This window comes from Tyto alba, unplaced genomic scaffold, assembly GCF_018691265.1.
Source record: "Tyto alba isolate M040663 unplaced genomic scaffold, T.alba_DEE_v4.0 Super-Scaffold_19, whole genome shotgun sequence".
Classification (NCBI taxonomy): Eukaryota; Metazoa; Chordata; class Aves; order Strigiformes; family Tytonidae; genus Tyto; species Tyto alba.
In genome coordinates this window covers 402395-427412 of record NW_024881281.1, presented here as the reverse complement: position 1 = coordinate 427412, position 25018 = coordinate 402395, and the positions used below count along the sequence as shown (strand labels likewise).

The 25018-nt window shown below is 42.7% G+C and overlaps 1 protein-coding gene across 4 annotated transcripts; it reads left to right on the top strand.

Moving 5' to 3' along the window:
• Window positions 1–1295: 1295 nt before the first annotated feature.
• On the top strand, window positions 1296–23122 carry SLC13A5 (solute carrier family 13 member 5). 4 transcript variants are annotated; one of them, XM_032982319.2, is made up of 14 exons: window positions 1296–1578; window positions 4690–4897; window positions 6634–6741; window positions 9720–9848; window positions 10712–10848; window positions 11295–11509; window positions 13482–13653; window positions 14822–14944; window positions 15455–15667; window positions 16444–16565; window positions 16850–16968; window positions 18216–18377; window positions 19597–19734; window positions 20476–23122. In XM_032982319.2, the coding sequence occupies exons 2-14, from the start codon at window positions 4802–4804 to the stop codon at window positions 20602–20604; spliced, it is 1863 nt and encodes a 620-aa protein (XP_032838210.1). In that variant the 5' UTR covers window positions 1296–1578; window positions 4690–4801; the 3' UTR covers window positions 20605–23122. The 4 variants fall into 4 exon arrangements, with proteins under 4 accessions (XP_032838210.1, XP_032838213.1, XP_032838211.1 ...); XM_032982322.2 differs by lacking the exon at window positions 4690–4897 and having other exon boundaries at window positions 6637–6741; XM_032982320.2 differs by lacking the exon at window positions 4690–4897.
• Window positions 23123–25018: the final 1896 nt, after the last annotated feature.

The window sequence follows — 25018 nt, the reverse complement described above, 5'->3', positions numbered from 1 at the left end:
GGCTTGCAGGGAGATGGGAGGGCAGGGGCACACTGCAGCCCCCTCCATCTCTGCAGTGGTGGTCATGGTAGTATCCAGCCTCACAAACCCACCTTGGCCTCCCTGCGGCAATGCTGTCCCACTCAGACAAAAATAGCCAGCTAGTGAAGAGGAAATAATTGCCCACCAACACTATGGGGGAGCAACCCAGCACTGGTGCTCCAGTCTCACCGCACTGAGCTCCACACGGCTGTTCAGCCTTGCCCCAGCACACTCCCAGGCTCCACTGTTTCTCCAGGGACCCTCAGACCACTTCAGGCTACGAAAGTATGTGCAAGGTGAGATCTCCAGCCTGCCTTAACCAGCTCTGCCTTTTCTCCCTGGTCATGCTCTGTCATGGTTGGGACAGACCAACAGCACTAGAGGCCCCAGGTGCAAGCAGGTCCTGCCAGTTGCTGGACCTCAGCTAGGGGTGATACAGTTCTAAATTTTTACATAGGGAACTTCAGAAGAAATTTTAGAGAGAAAAAGGAACAGAACTTTGTTTTTGTTTCAATGACAGTGCCAGTGTCTTCAGGATTTTCTGATGGAAGGCCTAGGATTTCTTGTACCTGCCACTACAACTCGTCCCTTACAGCAGCATGACAGGAGTGGCTCTTTGATGTCATAGACCCTGCCTGATGTGGAATAATGAGATAAAGGAGATGCAGAAAATATTAACTGACCTTCTTAGTCTGTAAAATGGGGACAGACATATTAACTCTCCTACTTTGCAGGGGTACTGGGAAAAATCATTCACCAGTATTTGAATAATGTATTGTAACACCATACACAACAGATGTCCCAGATGTTACTCAGAAATTGGTGTGGTTCATTTCCCATCCAAACAAGCCCCTTCTGTCCCCAATTTTTCTCTGGGAAAAATAAAAGCAGAAGAAAAAGGAAGCCAAATAAGCCATTATTTAGACCTGGGAATAATGAGTGTTTATCTGAATTTTCTAACACAAATTATGTAATGAAGCAGAGAAAAGGCTTTTGAAAAAATATGTTAATGAGATGGCAGCTAAGGGAGAGGTTACAGAGTTGCCAATTCCAAATCAAATTTTTTTATGTGATTTTTTTTTTTTTTTTTTTTCTTTTGTAGTCATTAGCTTGCACAGCATTTGAATGTGCTTTAGGGCTTCATGCAAACTATACAGGAAACACCAATTCTAGGTCAAGAAAGCTTGATCAGCAACACACACTGACTGAGAAAACCTCACTGACTCAAAATTCATAATGAGGGCTTTTATGTAGAAAGTTGTTGGGCACAGGGATTGTACTGAAAGGACTGTTCGTTCAGAGTCTCTAAAGCTTTTCTTGGAAAAATATCAGATGCTCCACTGGGAACTTAGTTGAAAGATACTCCTAAAGCAACAGAGTGGACTGGCAGTGGCTGGAAAGTACTGATTGGAGGGAAAACGGAAAGTAATGAAACAGTGATTTTCTCTGAATGCTGGTAATAACTCTTTCCATTTAAATTCTGTGTAAACTTTCCAGTGCATAACATTATTGTACAAGACCTCTTCTAGGCATCTTTAAGTCAAGCATCACATAGAGGTAAGTTCTAAGCTAGTTGTTTTTTAGATGTGATTTTCAAAAGCCTGGGTAGAGGACACTTCTTTTTCTGCTAAGTCCTAGAATGTCTCAGGGTCAGTTGTTTTAATTTCTGTTTCTCAGTGTCAAGTATGATAGGTCTTACAGTCCTTGTTTAATATAATTTTCTTAAAACTTTTGTACCTCCAGGTGTTGCATGAAGCCTGAAACATGAAAGAACTTTAAAAAGAATATGAGGAGAGTTTTTGTCTTGAGAGGAAATAGCAGTTTTCTAAGTCAAATAGACTGCTTTAAAACAGGCAAACTATACTTGTGTGCTTGGACAGAATTTGAATCAGAGGTGGAAAATATGTATATCTGTAATTAAGTGAATCAACCGCTACCTGTAAAGCCTCCATGCCACAGACCATTCCTATCCAGCAATAAGTAACTGGGCCGATTCGCTTGTAGAGAGTAAGATATATCAGAAAAGCAGCTATACTAAAATATTTCTTTTCCAATTTTTCCACCTGGACTGATGACCCTGGAACTCCTACCTTTCAAGAAGACTTGATTTCTAGTCCCTTTCTACTAACCCAAACAATGCAGGTCAGCCTTTGTTAACTAGTCTTTAGTGGTGTCCCACTTCAGGGTGGAACTCTTTACAGTGGCTTACATCCTTGAATCTGGCATCTGAAGCACAGAAGGAAAGACTGCAAGAGTCTGTGTGTGGTTTGATAATGCTGTCAAGCTCATCTATGAATCTGCTCTCTGGAAAGGTGTGGCTGTTCCTGTCCCAGCTGTTACTGTTCCCATAAGAGAACAATGGGCTATAAGCGGCCCAGTCTCTTGAGCTGGCTCTGGTACTCACTGAACAGTTCATTGAACCTATTCAGCTCACTAACTCTGCAGAAAAATGTTCTGCTTTCTTTGTCAAGTTAAGCTTCAATGAGCCCCAGAGCCATCAGCTGAGAAATGGCAAGAAAGCCAAGGCAGGTCAGTGGCAGTGAGCCATGAGATGGGCTTGGCTCTGTTACCACATCATACCCGTGGTTCTTGATATGCTTTAAAATACCTGTGTTTATTAGGGTAGCACAGTAGCAAATGGGAGCAGTGGTGTATAGTAACCAGGGAAATGGGTTCAGGTACAAGAGACCTAATTCACCTCCTGGTTCTATTTCATGTCACCACCCGTGCCTAAGTTTCTGTAATACAAAGATTTGAGTTCCTTTGTAAACTGATTTGAAACTTATTACCAAGAAGAACAACCTCAAAATTTAGCCCAAAGGCTGCTACAGTCTCCCACTTCTAAATGTTGTCTATAACCAAAAGCTAATTTTTCCTGTCTTTAAAGCAGTATTTAAAGACCATGAAATCACACATCTCACATACATATTTGTAAATACTGCTCTGGTCTCTGCTATGTTCAGCAGTACTGACTGGAGGAAAGGGTTCTTTTTTCTTGAAGGCCTGCAGTTAGTGCTCAATTAGCATGAGCTGAATTTCAGGCTGTGGGAGGTTTTTGTTTGAATGCTCTCTTTGAACCATCTAAAACTCCTCCTGCTGGAGGTTTTGCAAACACGATGGGCTCTCAGCAACTTCCTTTTGCTCAGCTGTCACACTAGTTCTGTAAAGCAAGCAGCTAAAGCTTTGTCTGCCTTCCCCTTGGCAGCGTGAAGAGGAAGCTCATGGACAAGTTATGTGAAAGAGCTGCCATTCCTGTAGCACTCGTATCCAGACACTGCCAAATGTAACTGAGTTGTAAGCATAGACTGAAGGAGATAGCTAACAGCTGGAAGACTTGCCAAATCGAACATGCTGCTCTGTGCTTCTCTGTCTTGGTGCATCCTGATCACCTAGAGAGAAGTGCCCAGCCTTGTCCTGCATTGTAATCTGCTCTCTTCCCCCATTTCATCCAATCACGTTCTTCCCTTCCTGTATCATGACTATGCATTGCACAGCTTCTCCACCTCCTTATCGGAATGTAGGTGTCTTCTCTCTTGTCCTCACTCAGTCTTCTTCCTGCCCATGTTGTCACTGTTTGCAATGATATATGAGTATGTGGCTCTAACATCAGGATTTGGTCAACTTCTTGGCCTGCTGGTTCTTACAATAGAGCATGACTTGACACGTGTAAACCTCCAATGGTTTACAAAATAGTGATGGGGGTATCTTAAATAGAAAGTGTGCAGTGGCCGGATGGCTTGAGTAAGGGTGTAACAAGGTCAGAATTTACTTTTCAAGATTACAGGTTCAGTTCGGTGCAGGACTTTGTCCTTGCTGCTCTGCAACAACCAGCTCCTTTGCTTGGTTTTAGCTGAATTCCTAGCAGACTTCCACAGGAACTGTAGTTAGCACTAATTTGATTTCTTCTCAGCAGAGTAAGCACAGCCATTTTTCATCAACAAATATTTCACATGTACTCCAGCAAACCAACCTGCTCTCCTCCAGAAGCAATCCTCTATAAAAGGAGCCTACTTTTGCAAAAAAAAAAAAAAAGTAAAGAAATAGAAGTTGCTCATTTCCATGGTCACACTTAAGATTTTTCCCAGCTTTTGCTTTAGTCAAAGTGCAGCGAATGCCTTTAAATTTAGGTTTCTAAACTCAGTTTATCAGTACTGGTCTTGATTCATGGAAAGATTACAGTTGTTTAGTTTGGGACCCAGATCTCAGATGAAAACATGCTCAGATAAAGATTCAGACATGCTTTCTTTCACATCTGGACTCAGTGTTGTTCCTATATGTCCCTCTCTCATTCAACTGCTATTGACCAGGCAGCTCCACTGGAATGGGAAGTGCATATTTATCTCTAAGCATCAGGTACTTGCTGGTCTTCACTGACATCGCCCTGTTTTCCTACTTTGCTCCTTCCTTTCTGCTCTATAATCTGTTGAGAGGCCTGCACTATCTTCTCATCCCTGTCCCAAGTCAGCTGTTCCTAAGAGCCCTAGGGAACACTGTGTTTCTCGTATCCCTCCCCTTCTCCTCCCAAGGGTATACCGTTCTGCTTGACAGTTGCTATATGAACAGCACAAGAAGGTACTCCACTATCTTTCAGTCTGATTTCCTATTATTCAGATGCTTGTTCTTTCCTGTGAATGCTTTTTTTTTTTTCTGTTTTGTTCCATATCATAGAACATACTTTGCATGGCATGCATGGCACACTGAAGGCAAGTTTGCAATAATCCTGCGCAATAAGGAAATATAGATTCCTTTCTCTGTATTTGACAAAAGAGGACACTGAGGCATGGACTGGCTAATGGGGGACTGCCCACAGGAGTCCCTGATCTCACTCCCAGATACAGCATGCAAGTCTCCTTTCACAGGATTAGTCCAACTAAAGGTATCAACACGTTCATTGCCTTTTTCTTTATTTTCTTTATTTTTTCTGCACTGTGTTCCATTTAAACAAGACAGCAAATCATATTTGCACTGGTCTATCAAAGTAAACCTTAATACAACTTCTTTGGAGTTAACTCTTTGCATTTTCCTATTTAAGTGCTTATAGTCCTTTGTTGACTAGCGACCATTTTTTCATTGGAGACTAGCCACAGGAATGCAAGTTTTGGCTGATTCCCCACTTTCTGCTAGGCTTTGCACTGGTGTGAAGTTTCCTCTGTGTTGGTAAGTTACCCAGAGGGACTGCTGCTAAAGGTTTGAAGATTTGGAATCTGTCCAGATCCGGTTGGCTACTATTTTCCTTAGTGGACATTCGCTGCATTTACAAACAGAACAGTAACATTGGAGTGTCTTGTTTTGAACTTCTGTCACTCAAGTTCCTCTGGTCAGCAGAGGACAAATAGTGCAAGCTGTAGTCAGAGCTCCCTCATTACTTGCTGTGGAATCTGAAATTTTTTATTTCTCTGAGTAATTGCTTGGTAAGACTGTACTAATAGACTGCAGGATCGAATTGCCAAGATATGACTTCTGCTGCCTTCAATTTCAGGTGGCTGTTGACATCCCAGAAGCAGAACATACAATATCAACAAGTTATTTGTCTTCAGTCTAGTTCCCAGTCCCTCCAGTTGTACGTTTCTGCCATCTTGATATGCTTGCCAACCTTTCAGTAGTGCCATCACTTCTGATTCTGTGCCTACACTGTGGACCAAATCATCGAAATGAACATTAAGAATAACCTTTCAAGTTAACCTTTCTGGGTTATTTTTAACCCAGATCGCAGACACACAATCCCTCACAAAATAATGGGCGGTGAAACACTGCCATGCATGCCTGCACAGACCTTTGTTTTGGGGAGACCCCCACTGTGGTTTTAACTCTCCATTTCCCTAAAGGACTAGTCCTTCCTCACCACTCTGTAAATGAGGGAGATGTGATCCTTCCTTGACATCACCAGCACCTCCTGGAAGTCCAGCACCTGAGAGGAGCTGCGTGGCAGCACTCCAGTGCCTGCGTGTAGTACGCATTGTGAGAATCTGTGCTTGCTGGCAACTTTCTGTAGGCATAATGAGTAGGGATGTTTTTCTTAAAACATTCTCACAACTGGTGCGATAGCTTGATACACTGCCGTTATGCAGCTTTCCTTGTTTGTGGAAGGTCTGCAGAGGCAGGAGCACAGAGCTGGACCTAAGGAAGCAGGAGACGCCCCGTGGCACGGCCCGGCGCCCGTGCGATGGAGCGGGCCGGCAGGGTCCGGCTCAGGCTGAGGCAATCTCCCCGGTGTCGGGCAGCGGCTGCCGGCACCGCGTCCCGCAGGGCTGCTGCCGGCCGGCCCCGGCGCGGGAGGGACGTCGCGGGGCAGGGGCGCCGGGCTGGCGCCAGACCGGCTGCTCTCCTGCGGCTCCCTCGCTCCTGGCCCGCGTCTGCACCGCTACCGGCGGCCCGGCCCCCGTTAGGGCAGCAACGAGCCCGGTGTCCGGTCGGGGCGGCGGCGGCCGGTCCCGTCAGGGCGCGGGCGGGCTCGGTGTCCCGCCAGGGCGGGGGCGGCCGGCCTCCGTCAGGGCGCGGGCGGGTCGCGTCGCCCCCCGCCATGTCCCTCCCGCCGCGGCCCCGCCGCCCCGTACTTAAGGCGGCAGCGGCGGGCGCTGCTCCCGCTCGCGCCCTGACCGTGTGTCCCCACAGAAGATGGCCCCGACGTGCCTGCGGCCCCTGCTGAGGTACTGGTCCTTCGCCATCCTCTTCCTCACGCCGCTGCTGCTGCTGCCGCTGCCGGTCGCTGTGCCGACGCGGGTAAGTGCCTGCGGCGCCCCCGCGGAGAACAGAGCCCCCCCCAGGTCCGGCCCCTGCTCCCCCCCAGGAGCCCGCCTCTCTGCTCCCCAGGTGTGGGTCCTGCTGCCCCAAGGGATCCCATCCCCTGGCCCCCAGGTCCGGCCCCTGCTCCCCCCCAGGAGCCCACCTCTCTGCTCCCCAGGTGTGGGTCCTGCTGCCCCAAGGGATCCCATCCCCTGGCCCCCAGGTCTGGGTCCCGCTGCCCCACCAGAGCCCCCAGGTCTGGGCCCTGCTGCCCAGGATCCCCTGTCCCAGCCCACCACGCAGGGCCCTGTCCAGGCTTGCAGGGCACCCAGCCCGCTTGCCCGCCCGGTGCAGCGCCGTGCCCCAGACACCCAGCGCAGCACTGGCCACCCAGGCTGCCCTCGCCACAGCATCTCCTTTGCCACCTGAGCAAGCAGTGCCGATCCCTGCCAAGGCAGTTCCACTTCCCCACAGTGGACTGAGGCAGATCCTTCCTGCCACCTTCTCCCTGAAGCATTTCTGTGCAGCTCAGCTAGCTACTCAGTCCCAGATCTCGGGTGTCACTCCCAAATTCTCTTCAGACACCGGTGCTGTGCAGCTGAACTTGCAGAAGGAACTCTGTGCCAATCTCTGTTTATCCTAACGGCTGTGCCACTGCCAGGACCTGGGGCTCCTACAGACCCAACCCATCTTGCAAATTCAATGCAATTCTTTTTTGGGCCAAATATAAATATATACATAGCTGGCCCGCACATTTAGAATTGTGTTTTGCATTATCCAGTAATGATGGCAATACACTGAAAGACAGGACTTCTGAGTTTTCCAGCTCACTCACTGCTGAGGCATTGAGATACTTCAAGGAGCGTTGCTGAGTGGCATTCTTCATCAGTGGTGCAATCAGAAGCCATGCATTGTGTGTTATGCAGTGATGGTTAACAGGGTTTCAAATGCAATATCCTTAAATTCACATCCATCTTACTTCATTGAGGGTGATGCCACAACTCCTTTGCTTTCAGTGGAGTTATACCAGCATAAAATTGGAATAACTCAGTGAAGACTTTGGTCTTTAATGTCTGGTAGCCTTGGCAAAATGTGAAATCTCAGTTTACAGTATTTTAGCCTTAGAGAGCTTTAGAGGCTATTCTAATGCAGAAAACACTCTTTCTACTGAGTGACCTGTATTGCTCAGTGTATTTTAAAGTAGAGGAAAATGTCACACATGCTTATAAAGAAAATTGCTAGCCATTCTGGTTTACCTGTCTAAATACTGCCAGCCTTCCCTTTCAGTTGAATGCTGGTGCTTTATAGAAAGAGAAATTCCTGATTGCTAGGTACTACTTAAATCAATACTAGCAAAGATAGTTTCCCTAGAAAAATAAGAATGTCTTCATTTTTTCCGGTATTTGTGGGAATATTGTGTCATCAGTCTAATCTGGGAAATTACAGTATTTCACAATGAGAGAGTAACATACCCATCAGTAACTGCTTTTACAGCTCTCAATGAGAAAGCAGATCACTGTGTTTCTTGTCAACTGTACAGAGACACCAAAGAAACATTCTGTGACTGTTCCCATAAATCACAGATGGATATAGGTATAGATACAGATATATTTTTAATTCCAGATCATTGGTTGTTTGAATTGGCTGTGGTTGTTGGAGTTAATTTATAAGCATGGTTGTATTTTTGAACATAAATTATTTACTCTCCACTCTACGAAACCAGTGTTTCTTCTGTATTGTGAATTTTATTCACTTAGGGTTGTTTATCTGTCTTTCATACTGGCAACAGATTAACCACAGTCAGTTCTAGCACTTAGTTACTGTGGTACAGCATAAATTGTATCATGACCTCACCTCATATTTATTAAGGGAACAGACTTAAATAGGATCTGTCTGATATCTTTTAGTCTCTGGAAATATTTTTTTCAAAACTTCTGCTGTAATTAATCTCCTGGAAACCTGAAGAAAAAAAAAAATCAAATTGCTTACAAAGGCTGTTTTCTGGTTCTTAAGCTTCTCAACAAAATGAAGGAAAACACACCCCTATTTATAAATATCACCTTACGGCAATTTTTAAATGTCACTGTAACACCATTTATTTTTGCAATAAAGTCCCATTTGTTGTATTAGAATAAAATCCTATAAACACATACTCTAAATATGAGCAAATTCTGAACTGCAGAACACTGACTTAAGCTTTAAAACACTGTTTACTGTTGGCTAATGAATGTTTGCTTCTCGTAACAATTTTGAAAGTACAAACCAAGGAAGGCTAAGTTACAAAAATGCCTGATCAACTATAAAAAGACAGGTTACAACATTTCTAATCTAGGGAATCCCCTTAATAGGTAAGCACAGTATGAGTTGGGAAAGTAATTAAATACCTCTAACGTGCTTATTCACTGTAAAAAAAGGTAAAATTTTTACTTTAAGAGTTACTTTGAAAAGTTAAGAACTTCTAAATTTTTCAGTGATACAGTTTCTGGACGCGGGTGTGTTACTGGACATACCTCAAAGATGTGTGAATTTCAGACAAGCTAATCATCCACACTGGGAAATTTGGATATCAATTTAAAAATAATTAACTCAAAATAGAAATGCCCAAATCTACAAACACTATTAAAAATTCTTGGCTCCTAGATATGAAACCTGCTCACCTCAACTACCAAGAGGTAATTGCACGCTACAAACTGGGTGCTTACCTATTTGTGAAAGGTTTGTCTTTCTCATACCCTACATTTTGTGTGGGTGCATTAGAACAATCACTGTGGTCAAAAAGGTCTTTTTATGCAAGAGACTTCAGAACAAGGTTTAAAAGTACAAGTTTAAGTCTACATATCTCTGCTACCTATTTCAGCATAACTTGTTAAGCTACAGACAGTGTAGTGTTTGGGCCCCTTATAAGACCTACCAATGTGTTTCTTATCTTTAAAAATAGTTATCTATTCTTAAACGTGTCTTCCATTATATTGCAGGAGGCCAAATGTGCATATATCATCATCATCATGGCTGTCTACTGGTGCACCGAAGTGATCCCACTGGCTGTTACCTCCCTCATGCCTGTGGTATTTTTCCCTCTGCTTGGAGTTCAGAGCTCTAAATCAGTAAGAAACTTGCTCAATCCGGACCTGATACAGGGATATCCATTGCTCTGATCCCCCATCAATATTTAGCAAACAAGTCTGATAGGAAAGCGCTCTAGTTCTGTGTTGCTGGTTTTGAACATACTGAGCAGTGTTCAGGGTTCCTGTATGGGAAGATGCTGAACTAAATCCATATTTACCCAAAACATTAACAGTGTGGGGCTTGAGATGGTAGAGAAGAAGGTCTGTTTCTGGGCTTGAGTCCTGCTGGAGAGCGTCCCACTAGTGCCAGCAGTTTGTGTGTTCATAACCCATCCCATGAGAGAGCAGTGCTGACATATCCTCTAGGAGATTTCAAAATGCACAGGACAAACTTCTGACAGTGTAGACAGCATGATGCCGGCAAGTACACTGTGTCCTCTCCAAAGGTCATTCTGGCTGTGCTAGTGCTTTATCGCAGGGGAGAGAGGCTGTATTTAGGTACTGTAGCCCAGGTTCACTGTTGGCCAACACGCTGGTAGTGGCAGGTGTGGTTGCTAAAGGTGCTGAGAAATACATTTTTGAACTCATCATTTCTAAGACCTACACAATACTTTGAGCCCCTAACAATATTTTGGGAACCTGCTGTCATTTTATTAACTCCTGATCTAAAAAAGAAGGTTCATGATGCACAAAGAGCCCCTGTACTGGGCAGTTCAGCACTTAAACAGGGGATCAAGGGTTCAGGAAACGAGGTATCTCTGAGGCTGCAACTGCCCCTTCTGCTGGTGTTGGGGTGGGGCCTAGTGCAGTGAATAGCCTTGAGAGGATGGAAGGCAAAATGTACTAGTGAATCTAGCAAGAGACAACATTTGGGCCCCTGACTTATGTTCTCTGTCTTTCAGGTGTGCTTGCAGTACCTAAATGATACAAACATGCTCTTTGTTGGAGGACTGATTGTTGCAATTTCTGTTGAACAGTGGAATCTTCACAAAAGGATTGCACTGAGGGTCCTGCTGATTCTTGGGGTGAAACCTGCACTGTAAGAGTATTACATTACTTCTTCCTTGCCTCTGTCAATTTAGCAGAGGCCTAGGGATGGTGTTTTAACAGATAGCAGAGAAGGGAACCTTCAAGAACCTTTTAGCTGCACTTATACAGAGTTTCCAGAGGTGAAGTCTGTCAGCAGAAACAGTTCATTTGTCCTTTAGCCAAAACCATCATCTGGCTAAATTCTAGATGCTTGCCATTGGGGACAAAATTATGACAGACTTAATCATGTGCAGACTAAGGAGCTAAATGGTTTCCTGGGATTCCTTCAATGAAGGTGGCAGAGCTGTCCTAGAAGGGAATCTGTCCCTGCTTTGTATTACTGGATGCTACACACATCCCTGCCTGGGGTCTGTTTTCTAAATTACAGTGACTACAAAGCCCAGCAGCGTCTGTTTTCTTTCATCCTTTCTCCTCTGCCTGCTTCTCTCTTTTCAGCCTCATGCTGGGATTTATGATAGTCACTGCCTTCCTGTCCATGTGGATAAGTAACACAGCCACCACTGCTATGATGGTTCCTATTGTCCAGGCTGTCCTGGATCAAATGGACAACACAGAGTATGATGTGACCATGATGGAACAAGCAACCGGGCAAACAAATACAGTGATTGAGCTGGAGGAAAAGAATGCATCAGATCCCCCTTCAGTGCATGGTAAGGGCCTACTCCGCAGTGAGTTGATTCTACTGAACTTGGAGCTCCCTGACCTAAAAGGAGTTCTCTGCACCTTTTCCAAGGAAAGAGGGTGGTGACCTGCCTTAAAATCCCTAAAGGCAAGATTTTTTTATAGGTTTTACAAAATGGCTTCCAGTTTTGGTGGCTGCCATTTTGTTATGCTTAGTGCTAAGATCCCATTCAGATTGTTACGTTCTTTCTTCGAGCTGGGGTCATCCCCCCGTAATTTCCCTAGTCTTAACTGCCTGCTCTAGGAGGTGAAAAGCATGTGTGTGGGAAATATCCAACCTCCCAGCATCTCACTTTCTAAATCTTGTGATCATCAGTGGGGATTCAGCTTCTAAGCCATGTAGGAGTGTTTGAAAAATTTTGTGCAAGTGCAACCTATTTTGGTTCTGGGGTAGTAAATATCTCTTTATTGATCAGATTGTATGTGGAGGTGAGGAAAAGAAGGAGGAATGCTTTAAAAGCTACATGGAAAGAGGAGATGGTGTCATTTGACTCACAGTAGACAAACTACTCTTTGGAACAGTTTAAAATGTGATCTTACCCTGATGCTTGACTCCACAAGGTCATTCTGTCAATGCTCTGGTTCTGCAGTAGGTTTCACTTGATTTGAACCATGTGCACAAACTCAGTCCCTCTGATGTTACTGCTCTACTGTGCTGTTACAAAGGGCTATATTATTAAATAGCATTAAAGATCAGATCTGTGGTGCCTTTCTTTTTCAGAGGAGGAAGGATTGTCTTGGGGATTTTCATGGAGATGCGATTTCACTGAATTAGCAAGTTAATCTGTCATGATTCCTTGTGTGACTGTGTGCAAGAACAAGTGCAAATGTTGGTGTGTGCTTACTGTGTCCCACAGTACAAGCCTTCTGCCTGGGATGCACCATGCCCATTTTCTGGCTTACATGTCCATGGAAGACACAGTGTAGAAGAGGGGTGTTTATGTATGCGAGACGTTGCTCTGCTATGAGATTGACTCATAACAGCCATATCTGTTTGGACCTTGCAGGCACAGTTTTGATACGTGATCTCTGCTTTTTGGTTGCTTCATTTCTTACCTCACTGTGAAAGGAGCACATGCTATGTTTGTGGAGAGCTTGACACCATGTTTATGTGAGATGTGCAGGCCCACAAGAATGCCACTTGGTCACAGAGTGCTCTGTAATGTTGCTCATTTCTAGCTTCTAAACAGTTGTATTAACTATAAGTTTTCATATTTGCAAATGCTCTTCTTAATGTTGATTCTTGACTCCCAAAACCAGACTTCTGCTCTAAGACCAGTAATAATAATTTTGCTGGTTTTCTGTCCACTTAGAAGGATCTGGTTGGCTTTGCTGACTAATTTATTTTAACATGTAGTGAAGGTAATAAATGTGTGCAAAAAAATACTCTTTGGTATTGTTGAGTTGGTTGTAATTGCCATAAATAAATTGTCCTGCTCTATTAGTCCAGTCAGACTTCAAGATTAGACTGTTAACCTCAGAGAACAATGGACACAGTAGCAAAATTTCACAGTTGATGTAAACTGACATAACATACTGATCTTACTAGTTATGCCAGGCAAGAATTTGGTTTTGGGTGGGGTTTTTTCTGCCCATATTCACAGCTGCTAAAGCTAGTTGGGTTCTTACTGTGGTATTGGAATGGTTCCAGTGACAATATCTGACTGGTGGTAAGCCTCTCTGTAAAACAGGAAATTACTGCCAAGAAACTGTGGCACTGATATGGACAACAGCGTTCTTGGATCGTATAGACCCAGATTGTCAACCTCTCTATTCAGCTCCATATGAACATTAGTCCAAAGTATTTAGGGACGTATCTGTGGGTTTTTTGAATTAAAATAAATGGCATACACAAACTGGAAGCACTGAGCCTGCAGACCATGTCCTGAACTCTCTACCTCCCTAACTTTACTTAAGGCAAGTCATGTTCTTTGTGTCTAGTCATAAGCAATGGCCAAGTCCCTGATGACCCCAGATCTTCTGAGGAAAAGAAAACAAGGAAGCGTATATGTAAGGGAATGACACTTTGTGTATGCTATGCTGCCAGCATTGGAGGAACTGCAACACTTACTGGAACAGGACCAAACATGGTATTGAAAGGACAGATGAATCAGTAAGTCATTCTTGCTGTTTCTTTTACTTATACTGTCTTACTGTTTCTGTGACCAACTGACTAGTCTTAGATAACAGTTCCAGTCGCAAACTAAAAGCAATAACCAGTTAATGAACTGAGAATGAGGAGTGTAAATGAAGTGTTGGGCCTCATTTTTCTGCTTCAGCCTTTTTTAGGCAGCTATATGCTGGTATTATAGGTCTCCTCAGAAACTTGGAAATACTTGCTGGTAATTGGCAGTCAGCTAGCTGATCATAAGATACTGGTTCTTCTGACTCACCTTGTTCACTTGAATGCAGCAGAGGAAGTGCAGTGAAGAGCATTAGAAGAATGTCTTATTAACTCTTCTCATGAGCACATCAAAGAGAGCTAAAAATATCTTAGCTTCTCCTATAATACTATTCCTCCATGCTGTGGCTGTGGAAACTGTACAGATACCGTTATAAATGAAAGGTGTTATACACAAAATACTGTCTTTGCTAAACTGAGTTTGAGAATTGATTTAAATGCAACCTAATCTACAGTGGAAATTTTGCAGACTCCACAGCAGTCCATCAACATTGCTTCCTTCTGTTGGGAGTACTTCAACCTCAGCTGCCACATTACCTGTTGGTGTTAACACCCAGCTGGAAATTTGCTATTGATATTTTAACTTCAGTCATTATTGGCGGACACAGGGAAGAACAAAAATTGCTGTTCTTAAAACACTGGCTTCTTTCTTTTAAGCCAACTAGCAACTTTGTCTGCTGTTGAAGTAAGCAGAAGTGCAGCTATTAATTTCAGGAAAGAATTCTTGCTCACTCATTGGAATGAATGGGGAGGAAGAAAGAACGTTATGTCTTGGGATAAATGAGCAGGCATGTCAAAAGTGAAAGGTACCTAGAATGCGTGGGAGATCTTTCAGCAGCGCTTGTCTGACTGACACCTAAAATATCAACATGAGCTCCTGTATGCACTAAAGTAGAATACAGGGAAAACAGGATCATTTAAGCATGCTCTGAAACCCAGGGTGCCTTCCTATCAACCTCAGTTAGGGTGTAGATGTTGCCTATGATTACTTGTAATGGTTGTCCTAGATTTACATGTATAATTGTCACTAACACATATTAAAGGGAGAGTAGATTACTAAATGTTTTTACATTCATACAGAAAGCATTTTTCTTTTCAGGTTATACCCCAAAAATAATGATGTTGTGAATTTTGCTTCCTGGTTTGGATTTGCATTCCCAAACATGATTCTGATGTTGGTACTAGCTTGGCTTTGGTTACAGTGCTCCTTCATGGGACTCAAGTGAGTATTTAACTACATAATATTGTGTAAACCCCTCAGCTACTGCAGATCAGCTTATTGAGAAATCTGGATAAAATAAATGCATTGACAAGTCATTTTGTTCCATTTCACGGCAACTTTTGAGGTCTGGAAACCTTTTGTGTTCATGGGAGTTGCACTAAGGCAAAAGCTTTATACATTCTTAATGTTCAGACAGAATTGCCTTTTTTTTTTTTCAATTTTACCCCTGTGAATTTCAGCTGTAGGAGAACAAGCATATCTGTTTTGCTACCCTTTATTCAAAACTGAGTTTTATTTCCTAGGTTGCTCCAAACTGGACAGAGACTTACATCCATTCATAGATCCCATTCTTCTGTGAGAACTGGCATGTCCCAATTAAATACTTTGACACTTGTTATTTCTTTGTTCCTGGCCTCTGCTGTAGTCTGTGACAGCTTCAGAGTGGCAAGCATGTTAAATCCTTGTAGCATGTTCATATTTACAGTATTTTCTTCTCCCTTTTTCTTACAGCTTTAAAAAAAGCTGGGGCTGTGGGACAGAGAGAACAGCTAAAGAAAAAGCTGCATACAACGTGCTGAAGGCAGAAATGAAGAAATTAGGCCCTATCTCTTATGCTGAATTCAATGTCCTCCTAATGTTTGTTTTGCTGGTTCTCTTATGGTTTTCCAGACACCCAGGCTTTGTAAAAGGCTGGGCCACCAGGCTCTTTCCAGAAGGAGAAAAGTAAGTTTTTAGGGTTTTTTTCCTCCTATACCCTCTTGGCTGTGAATCAGATTTCCTTGCTCTTACATTCAATTTTGAGTGCAGGGTCATTCATTCCAACCTTATCTGAATTCACATGTTTGCTAGGCTTGATCCTATTGCTTGTGTGTGAGCTCACCAGTTGATTTATTGTTTGGCAGTTTGTACTGTAATGAAATTGGAGGCTGGGACATGGCCAAGCTGAACCTCCTAAAGGAAGAGAAAATTCTGTAATGCTGGTCTCAGTCACACTGATGTACACATTAATGTTTTATTTGTACGAGCTCTAACCAGTTGTGGTGTCATTTGAGTATTTGGTAATATCACCTCTAAACAATAGCTTAGCACTCACAGGGAAATTGATTTGGTGCTTTGAATGGCTTCTTTGCATAATGTCTGTGGCATATTAAGAACATAAAATACATGATGGGACTATCATTCAGATCATTTCTTTACACATCTTTCTTTGAGATACAGCTGTTGAATCTTGGCTTCACCACAGAGAAGGAGCCCTGCTCCCACAAGCTGTTGTCGTCTGTGACTCTGGTTATTAATGTGTATTGTATCTAGTTTCTTTTATGACTGCCTTTGTGCTGTGGCAGGTCTGATAGACCTCAGTCAATGAACTAGTGACCCATTCTGCTCAGGTACAGTACCCAGACAGGATGACAAAGATCAGTGACTGCAACGCTTGAAGGCATCCATCTTCTACGAGAAAGTTGTTTATTTTCTAAACTATATTCTCTTTTCTTTTTTAGGTATATCACTGATTCTGCTCCTGCTGTGTTTATTGCCCTGCTACTGTTTATCCTTCCTGCTAATAAACCCAAATTCATAGGCTGGAATCCAAGCATTTCTAACCCTGAACAGACTGAAGAAGGTATTTGAAAGAGGAATTGTAACACGGAAACAGTTAGACAGCTCCAGCTAACATGGCAGAAACATATACTGGATTTGCATGCAGTTCTTCAGGGTAGATCATCTCCCTTGCTTCTTGGGCAGGGCTTGGGCATGGTCCCTGCTCACATGTATTACCCTTGCCCTGTGCAGGCTTCTCAGTAGTATGCATCTGCCTGTTGGGTCTTTCCTTAGTATCTTATAGAACAGGAGACAAAATGTCTTCACTCTCCTAAAACATGTTCTGCTTTTCATTTCTCACTTCAGATATAAAAAAGCCATTTTTATCAGCCCCGCTGCTAGACTGGAATGTGGTTCAGAGGAAGATGCCCTGGAGCATTGTGCTGCTGCTGGGAGGAGGTTTTGCTTTGGCTGATGCAAGCGCAGTATGTCCTGACATCTGTTTTTCTCTGACTCAAAGGCGAACTTCCCTGGTTTGTTATCTAGTCCTGTATTACTGGGCATGCACCCAAAGCCAAACCCAGTAGAAGTGTTCAGATCTGGAGGCAGATCCAAATTAGCAGGAATTGGAAGGAGAGGTGAATCTTTGTGCCTCTTTTTCAGGAATTTGTGTGCTCTGACCAAGTTTCTTCAATTTATCTTACCTTTTGGAGGCTGCCGAGTAGTTTGGAATCTTCACTGACTGGACAGACCAGAAAGCAGCCTTTCTTATTTCTGTTATCATCCTGATCCCAGCCCTGGATAGAAAAATAGAAGTATAGATAACACTTGTAAGATTTTCAGAACCATTTGAGGTTTGTTTAAAGGATATGTATCTTCAGATTTAAACCAAACCACTACTGAAGTGGTCAGGAAGAAAATCAATGTGGGTGGATATCTTCCAAAATTGCGTACAGTGGGGTTTCTTGAACTTCTTGTCAGTCACTGTTGCCAGGCAATATGCTTCATTCCATAAACCCATGGTTTGATCCTGTGTTCATAAATTCACAGAAAAGGCAGCTGAATTCCCAAAACAGGAAAGAGTCTTGAGGTGAACCATACTGTTTCCTTCATTACTGCTAAGATGCATCTAAATCAAAGTAAGCTTTAGCTATCAACAGGGCCGTGCTCTGGGGAAATTCATATTCAGATCTAAGTTTTGTGGCTAGGTAGTTTTAAACCATGGGACAAATTAAAGCTCTAGGGCCTTACATTCATCTACTTACATCATATATCCATTATTAAAGCTCCAGAGCATTAGAAGCCATAGCGTCAAAGGTTTTGTAAGCTGTTTTGAGTCAATCACTGCCTATGTTTCTACAACAGAGCATTCATAGAGCATCAGTATCTTCAGAAACCTTAGAACAAACATTAAACTTCTGAGTGATACATGAAGTATTTGCAGTAGTTTCAGCAATATTTCTGTTTAGCAAAAAACCCATAATTTTTTAACCAAAGTGTGAGCAAGTAGTTGAGTTCCAGAAAAATTGGGAAAGTGGGACTCAGTATTATGTCTAGTTAGTACAGAACTTCTTTGTGTTTGTGACAGATCATTGTACTTTCTCGGATGGTGTTTATATAATTCAGGAGTCATTTAGCATTATTTAGTGGGAATGCTACACATAACATGAGTTCCCTGTTCATGAGCTAGGGGTTCTAAACCTCACTGAAAACCACTTTTTTTTCTTGTCAGAACTCTGGGCTCTCAGCTTGGCTGGGTCATCAAATGACTCCACTAGGATCTATCCCACCATGGGCCATTGCAACAGTACTTTCACTTATTATAGCTGTCTTCACCGAATGCACCAGTAATGTCGCCACAGCCACCCTCTTCCTACCAGTCTTTTCATCCATGGTAAGATTATCTCTATCCTGTTATCCTGTCAACTGGGAGAACAGAGTTAAGCTGATAGTCTCCAGTGGCAAAGCATTATTGTATTTATTGTCTTGAATGTTCCAGTGTTAATCTGAAAGCCATCAATGAAACAGTCCATCTGGCAGTATACCATAATGGATAGTGATTTTACCTGGTGTTCACTGCTATGTTTATAGCATCATATGTAGATAGAAAGCAGGAATATAAACTTTATCCCATTTGCTCTATCTCTATGCCTGAAGACTGAGAACTAGCTTCTTGGGGGAAGAAGCTAATTCAGGATGCCTACCCCATGGTAACCTCACAGAAAGGGAAGACAGTTCAAGCCTTCTGTAAGGTGTGTCCTTGACCCTTGAAAAGTGAAGTGAGTGTCACTTTTTTAATACAGATCAACAAATGTCAGTTACGTCTGGTCATTTTGTATTTGAACCATCCACATGGAACTGGAAAAACACACACACAAAAAACCCAAACCAAAACAAAATCCAGCACTTTCTATTAATCCCTTTGAATGTTTCCTTCATCTTCATGGGTTTTATGCTAGAATATAGAAAGTGGTAGGCCTGATTATTAGAAATTTGTCATTTTCCATAGGAAGCCAGAAGAATTTTAAAATTTAGGGAGGAAAACCTGGTAAGTTCCGCTGTCTTTTCTGAGCAGAATTGGAATTGTAGCATAAAGGAAAAACCAGGTTTCTTTGTTCTTTAATTTGGAAAGTATAACTGCTTGATTCTAGGCTATTTCATCAAAGTAAAACTATTCCAATCAAGGGTGCAGAGCTATTAGCGACTTAAATTGGCACTTAAGTTTTGAGTCCCACAGAGTTTATGTAATGTCTAAGAGTGTTACTCCACATACCTAGTAATTGTAATCCCATCCCTGTGTTGCCTTAGCAAAAGTGTAGTCTGAGGTCAAAGAAAAGATGGTTAGATAAATTTGACCAGAACTCTAAATTATACCATAAAGTAAAACAAACAAGAAGGAATCAAGCATTGTTTTAAAGTATTGTGGGACAGGAAATGAGACCAAAGTTATCTTTAAGCATGTGTGGATTTCAGAGTAAAATGCTTGTAAATTACTCTGGTGATATAATACCAGGAAACTAAAGTAGCCTGTATGTCTCAATGGTCTGGAAAATGTTCTGTATGCTTTTCTTTTGGAACACCTTCAGTGTGATATTCTCTCCATTTCATTGCAGGCTGCATCTGTCAAGATCCATCCTTTGTACGTTATGCTGCCTGGTACTCTCAGTGCTTCCTTTGCCTTCATGCTACCTGTTGCAACGCCACCAAATGCGATAGTGTTTTCCTATGGCCACATTCGTGTTTTGGATATGGTAAGATGATAATTGCCTGGTCTCTTATCCGAAGCTTCCCACTGCCTTTATCCTGAAATATGGTGAGAGTTTAATTTTCTTAGCTGAGTATTTCCAAAGTAGCAGGAAGCTCTTACGTGCTGTAACTATCACCTTATGCCCTTCTCTTAGGCATTGTTAATATTGTAATAAGGATTTGTATCTCTGGAGTAATGGTACTTTTCTCATAGGCTTTGGCAGACATGTGGCTTAGCCAAGTTGAAATGCAAAACTGACCAGCGGTAAATCTGTTAAACACTGAAGGGTTAAAATGCAGTTAGTGCTTTCCAGTTTTCTGGGGCTTTGGCCCTTGTTTCCACTGCAGCTGAAAGCAGAAGGTAACAATCAGTTGCCCTAGGCTCTGGCCCTCTGATTGCCTGCCAAACCACACAGTGCCAGGTTCTGTGCCAAACACCCAAATGTTATCGGTTTTCTAACTAGAGACTTGAAGGGGGCAGAAGCTGTTCTTTAACTAATAAGAGCAACTTCTTGTACATGCCTTAAGGCTCCTAGACTAGTTACATAGCAAAGCATTCACAGGCTTTGCACAGTGTGTTCCCTGGTATTTCCACTTAAGCAAGAACATAGGGCAGTGGGTACAATGGCTATTTCTGTGATTTATTTGACCATGTTTCTTTCTTGTGTATGTACAGATAGGCTTTGCTGCAATTTGCTGTGCTGGTGTTTGGTTATTGTTGTTGGTTTGGACTTTTGTCCTCACAGGTTAGATCTGGAATAGTGATGAACATCATTGGAGTCTTCTGTGTCACTCTGGCCATCAACACATGGGGAAGACCTATGTTTGAGCTGGACACATTCCCAACCTGGGCAAACAGCACAGCTAACCAGTGAGAATTCCTGTGTTAAACAAGAAAAGGACCCATAATACTACTCCTTATTGCCTGAAGCCCTGTATAGAGAGTCTCGTCACCACTTCAGATCCAGTGTCAGGTTTTTCTACCTTCTGGGAGCCACACATCGGTTCAGGCATGAACCAACTCAAATTTATTCCGGTCATGCTGGAACAAAAAGTGCTGTTTAATTACACAACCCTAAGGATCATGTGTCTGGATCATAAGTATGATCAAGTGATCCATTGTACCTCCAATCGGGGTCGTGATTTAGAATTTATCGAACTTTAAATAAAGAGAGGGCAGGCTGTTGTATCAAATGCTTTGAACTATTGTATCACGGTGTGTACTTGTAAATCATTAGCACTGAACACTGCACTCAGGCAGGGGCTAAAAATTCATTAACTGTTACTTATAACCACAAGTCATCAGCTGTGCAGAGAAATCCTTGTTGTCACTTGTCTAGTGGAAGAAGGGGTACGTTATATTATGTTATGATATGTTATGTTACGTTATGTTGTGTTTTAGTTGGTCCTCAACCATATGGTAGAATCCTTCCAAGTCAACATCCAACACATTTTCCATTGTCTTGTTTTCACTCCCAAATCTCACTGCATTTAAACATGCTTATTGAAGGTTGAGATAACATAGTCCATGCTGGTCATGATTCATCTGATGTCTTGGGCAATTATGAGTTAGGGCTGTCTTTGTGTTCCTTGCACGGTGGCACTGGCAGGGCCAGGAGCCTTTCTCTCACTCAGCCACAGGATGTGGTTTCACATGCCAACCAGTGTTTTGTTAGTGCAAGCCTGGAAATGACCAGTGACCTCTAGGACTTCACACCTATTGTGAAAGTTCCTGGATTAGCCTGAGATGCCTTGTTAATTAACTCTGGAATTTTGGGGTGGTGACAAGGCATGAAAAAGGCTCTAATTGCATGCCTTGTAAAAATTTAGGGGCCCAAATATTAGGGCTTGTGCTGTCTGACAGCAATGGGAGTTGTCTTGGGTACTTTGGAATTCAGGTCCTGTGAGAAGAATGTTTTGTAGTGCCTTTTTATGTAATTTCTGAAGCAGAAGTAGTATACAGAAAGATTGGTTTTAGACTAGGTGTATTTGGCCAGTGGTACATGGATGCTTCAGCCCTGGAGATTCAGTTGGGTGGGAGGTAAGGCAGTGTGTTGCAGTGGAGAGATCTGTGGGCATGACCTGAGTTCTGTTCCCAGACTTGCACACAAGTCAGTTCACCTCTTTTTGCCTCAGTTTCCCCTCCTGAAGGAGATGTCATGGTACCTATCTACCTCACAAGGGTGTTGTGAGGACATAAGGGTCAAATTCTGCACCCATGGTGATTCTCCACCTCATAATAAAGGGTGCAAGTTAGAAGTTATAGAAGCATAGAATCATAGAATTCTGGCCAGAAAATTCTGGCCTATAGCATAGTAGTGTGTGTAAGATATTTAATAGTTTTGTTATTAACATTAATGTTCTTTATAGAACTGGAAAAATATTCACATTTTTGTCTTTAAAAGTGAGGAAAGTATTTATCCACAAAATGACCAGGTGCTTTTCTGAGCAGAAAATTACTTCAAGAATGGTTTGATTTTTGTGCCTTTATCTTCTTTGCTCTTTCGAGGTGCTGGGCACCATAAACTCTCCACTGACTGTTGTTCCCAGGTGCCTCCAATGGCACCCTGTCTCGCCAGCTGGCTGCATGTGGTGCAGCCTCACACCTCTTCCAGGGAATGGTGGAGCATGTGGACAGACACCGTTCCACTTAAGGAAGAGGCCATTTCTAGTGCCAAGAAGTGGCTTAGTCACAGACATTTGTCACCACCTGAAGCTTATCACTATTTGAAGAAATTGAAACCAGGAATGGTTAAGTACTTTCGGTGCCTTGGCAGCCACCACTTAATGCTGATTTGCATCTGTAGGTATCTAAATGCATTTGAGAAAGGGACTTTTTCTGCCTTCTGATGGACTTCACAGTATGAGGACATTTTGCTGCTGCCAGGCACTTCGTGGTGCTTCCTCTTCACTGTTGCAAGTAACATACAATGGAGCTTGCATGGGTGGGTAACACTGAGCATGCCTGTCTCAATTAATTCATCCTCTAAAACTGGTTTCAGCTAAAAGCCAGAGGACAGACACCTCCCTGTCCCATTTGGAGAAAGGAACGTTCTGAAGTTTCTTGAAGGGGAGAAAGTGCCCTCATCTTGACGAGGGAACAGCTTCCCTCTGTTGCTATGCAAGTAGAAAGCAAATACTATTTTCATCAATGGTCACACAGGGTGATTTATTGACAGGAGTGCCAGGGCAGGGGCAATGTTCATATGGGGTAATAAAGAATGCTGGGTTTATTATAACTGTGGTCTATTTGATGTGTCACCTCTCTGTCCTGTTAATATCAAATGTTTTTCTGAGACACTTTTATGACATCCTGTGATTTGATTTGTATTTAATTTAAATAGGCAAGTTGCAGAATTAGAGCCTGGCAAATAAAAAATTTCTAGAAGTGTCTCCTCTGACATTGATTGTTTCCTGTATAACACAATGGACCATTTATTTCTACATTAGCCACCCCACTGTAGCATGGTATTGCACCACAAAGATCCAGGAGGGTACACACCATAGAGAATCAGTGCAAAGCAGAGATTCAGATACCACTTGAAGTACCTTCTGACTTACATATCGATGGTTCCTCCTCTTTCCTCAGCTAAGTGATATCTCAAGTTTCCATCTTTGAAAATGCTTATGTGGAACCAAATCAAGTGGCATACCCTACAAGCTGTCTCATTCATTTCAGAGTAAAAGATTGTAAGAATCTAAGAAACACAACTGGTTTTTAATCTTGTACAAACTCTCCAGGATGAAACATGCTTTTCTTCAACATCAAGCAAGCATCCTGTTCCATGCCCCTGAGTAAATGTATGTGTTATTTATAACGAGTAATGCAAGGACAATTGCTTTGTTGCGGGAGCTAGGTTACATCCCCTCCCAGCATTGCAGGCTAAGTATCATGATAGGTGTGTCTTGCATGGCATTTATTTTTCTTCTCATCAAAGGGGTTTTGGTTTAGGTGCAAAAGCTGTGATGGAATAAAGGAATCCCTTTGTCCCCCACTTCACAACATGCACCACCAGAGCCAACAGAGAGCTTGGGAGGATCCTCAGTGTGGACTTTGTCAGGATGGGTTACTCTGCCACACTGAACTATGACGGTTCCTGTTTTATTGTATGTGGGCAGAGTGTGATTCCTAGTGGCTAATGGGCATGTCAGCTGTCCAGCTGGCTGAGCAGCAGGCAGTACTGCCTATAAGAATCTAAATCAGTGCTTTGCTATTTTCTGTTCACTATAGAATGCCCTTGACTTTTCCTTTATTCTCTCAGAACACCAAGTTGCTAATACTGTTTCTGCAAATGTTGAATGTTTCAAACCTGCAGAATGGCAATATGGGCTGCTGTCATACAGGGTTTGTTTCTGCTAGTTCATGTATCTGTGTGCCAATTCCTTCCCACAAAGTACTGGCTGTTTGGGAATGGTTACATGTATGTGAATGAGTTCATGAATGACCAAACTACGGGAAGACATACAAAGGGAGGACAAAGGTTTTTCCTGCCTGTGTGTTGAACGTCTAGGTCTGTGGAATGGAGAAGAAAAACCTTTCATCACTTTCTACATGATCAAGAAGTCACCAAGCTGACAAAAGCAGCCAGACAGAAATAGACTCCAGCTTAGTGTGGATGGAAAAGTCCATCCCCTTTTCTCTTAAGTACAAGTATGTTCTTTGGCCTACTGTAGTGATCTGTCTGAGCCCTAAGTTTGAAGTAGGGCTGTGTTATGCAGGTCACCTCTTTGGTTGGTCTCATCTGCTGAATTCAGAGCAGTGGGTGGTTCATTCCTGCTGAGTTTTGATCTCACTTGAATTCAGTCTTTGGTATATTCAGAATTTGGTTTCCAGCTCAGGTGTGTTACCACTTGAAAGAGCAATAACTTGGCTAAAGCAAAAAAACCCCATCTGATGACAATGTGTTAGAATTGGATAGTTGGTGAAAACCATCTCAGAAAAAAAAAAATAGATCACTGAATCAGTCATAGCCAAAATCCAGTAGTGATTCCCTGAGACAAAAGCACCTCTTCCTTTTTAGTAATGACATATTGTATACATTTTTACATACATCACATCTGTTTTTTTCATCAATTTCTGTGCTAAATAAGAAATGGGTAGTAGTGAACCCTGAAGAGACAGATAGTTTTCACAGTGTTTTCCCATTGCAGGTGAATAAACCTGTGACTTTAACACAGTCTGGTTGTGTCACTGTGAGGTCTCCAGCACTTCTGTGCATTGCAGCGCAATCCCAGCAGCCCATTACTGGACATTTGCTAGGCTTGGCATTTATCTGCGCGCTGGCTTTC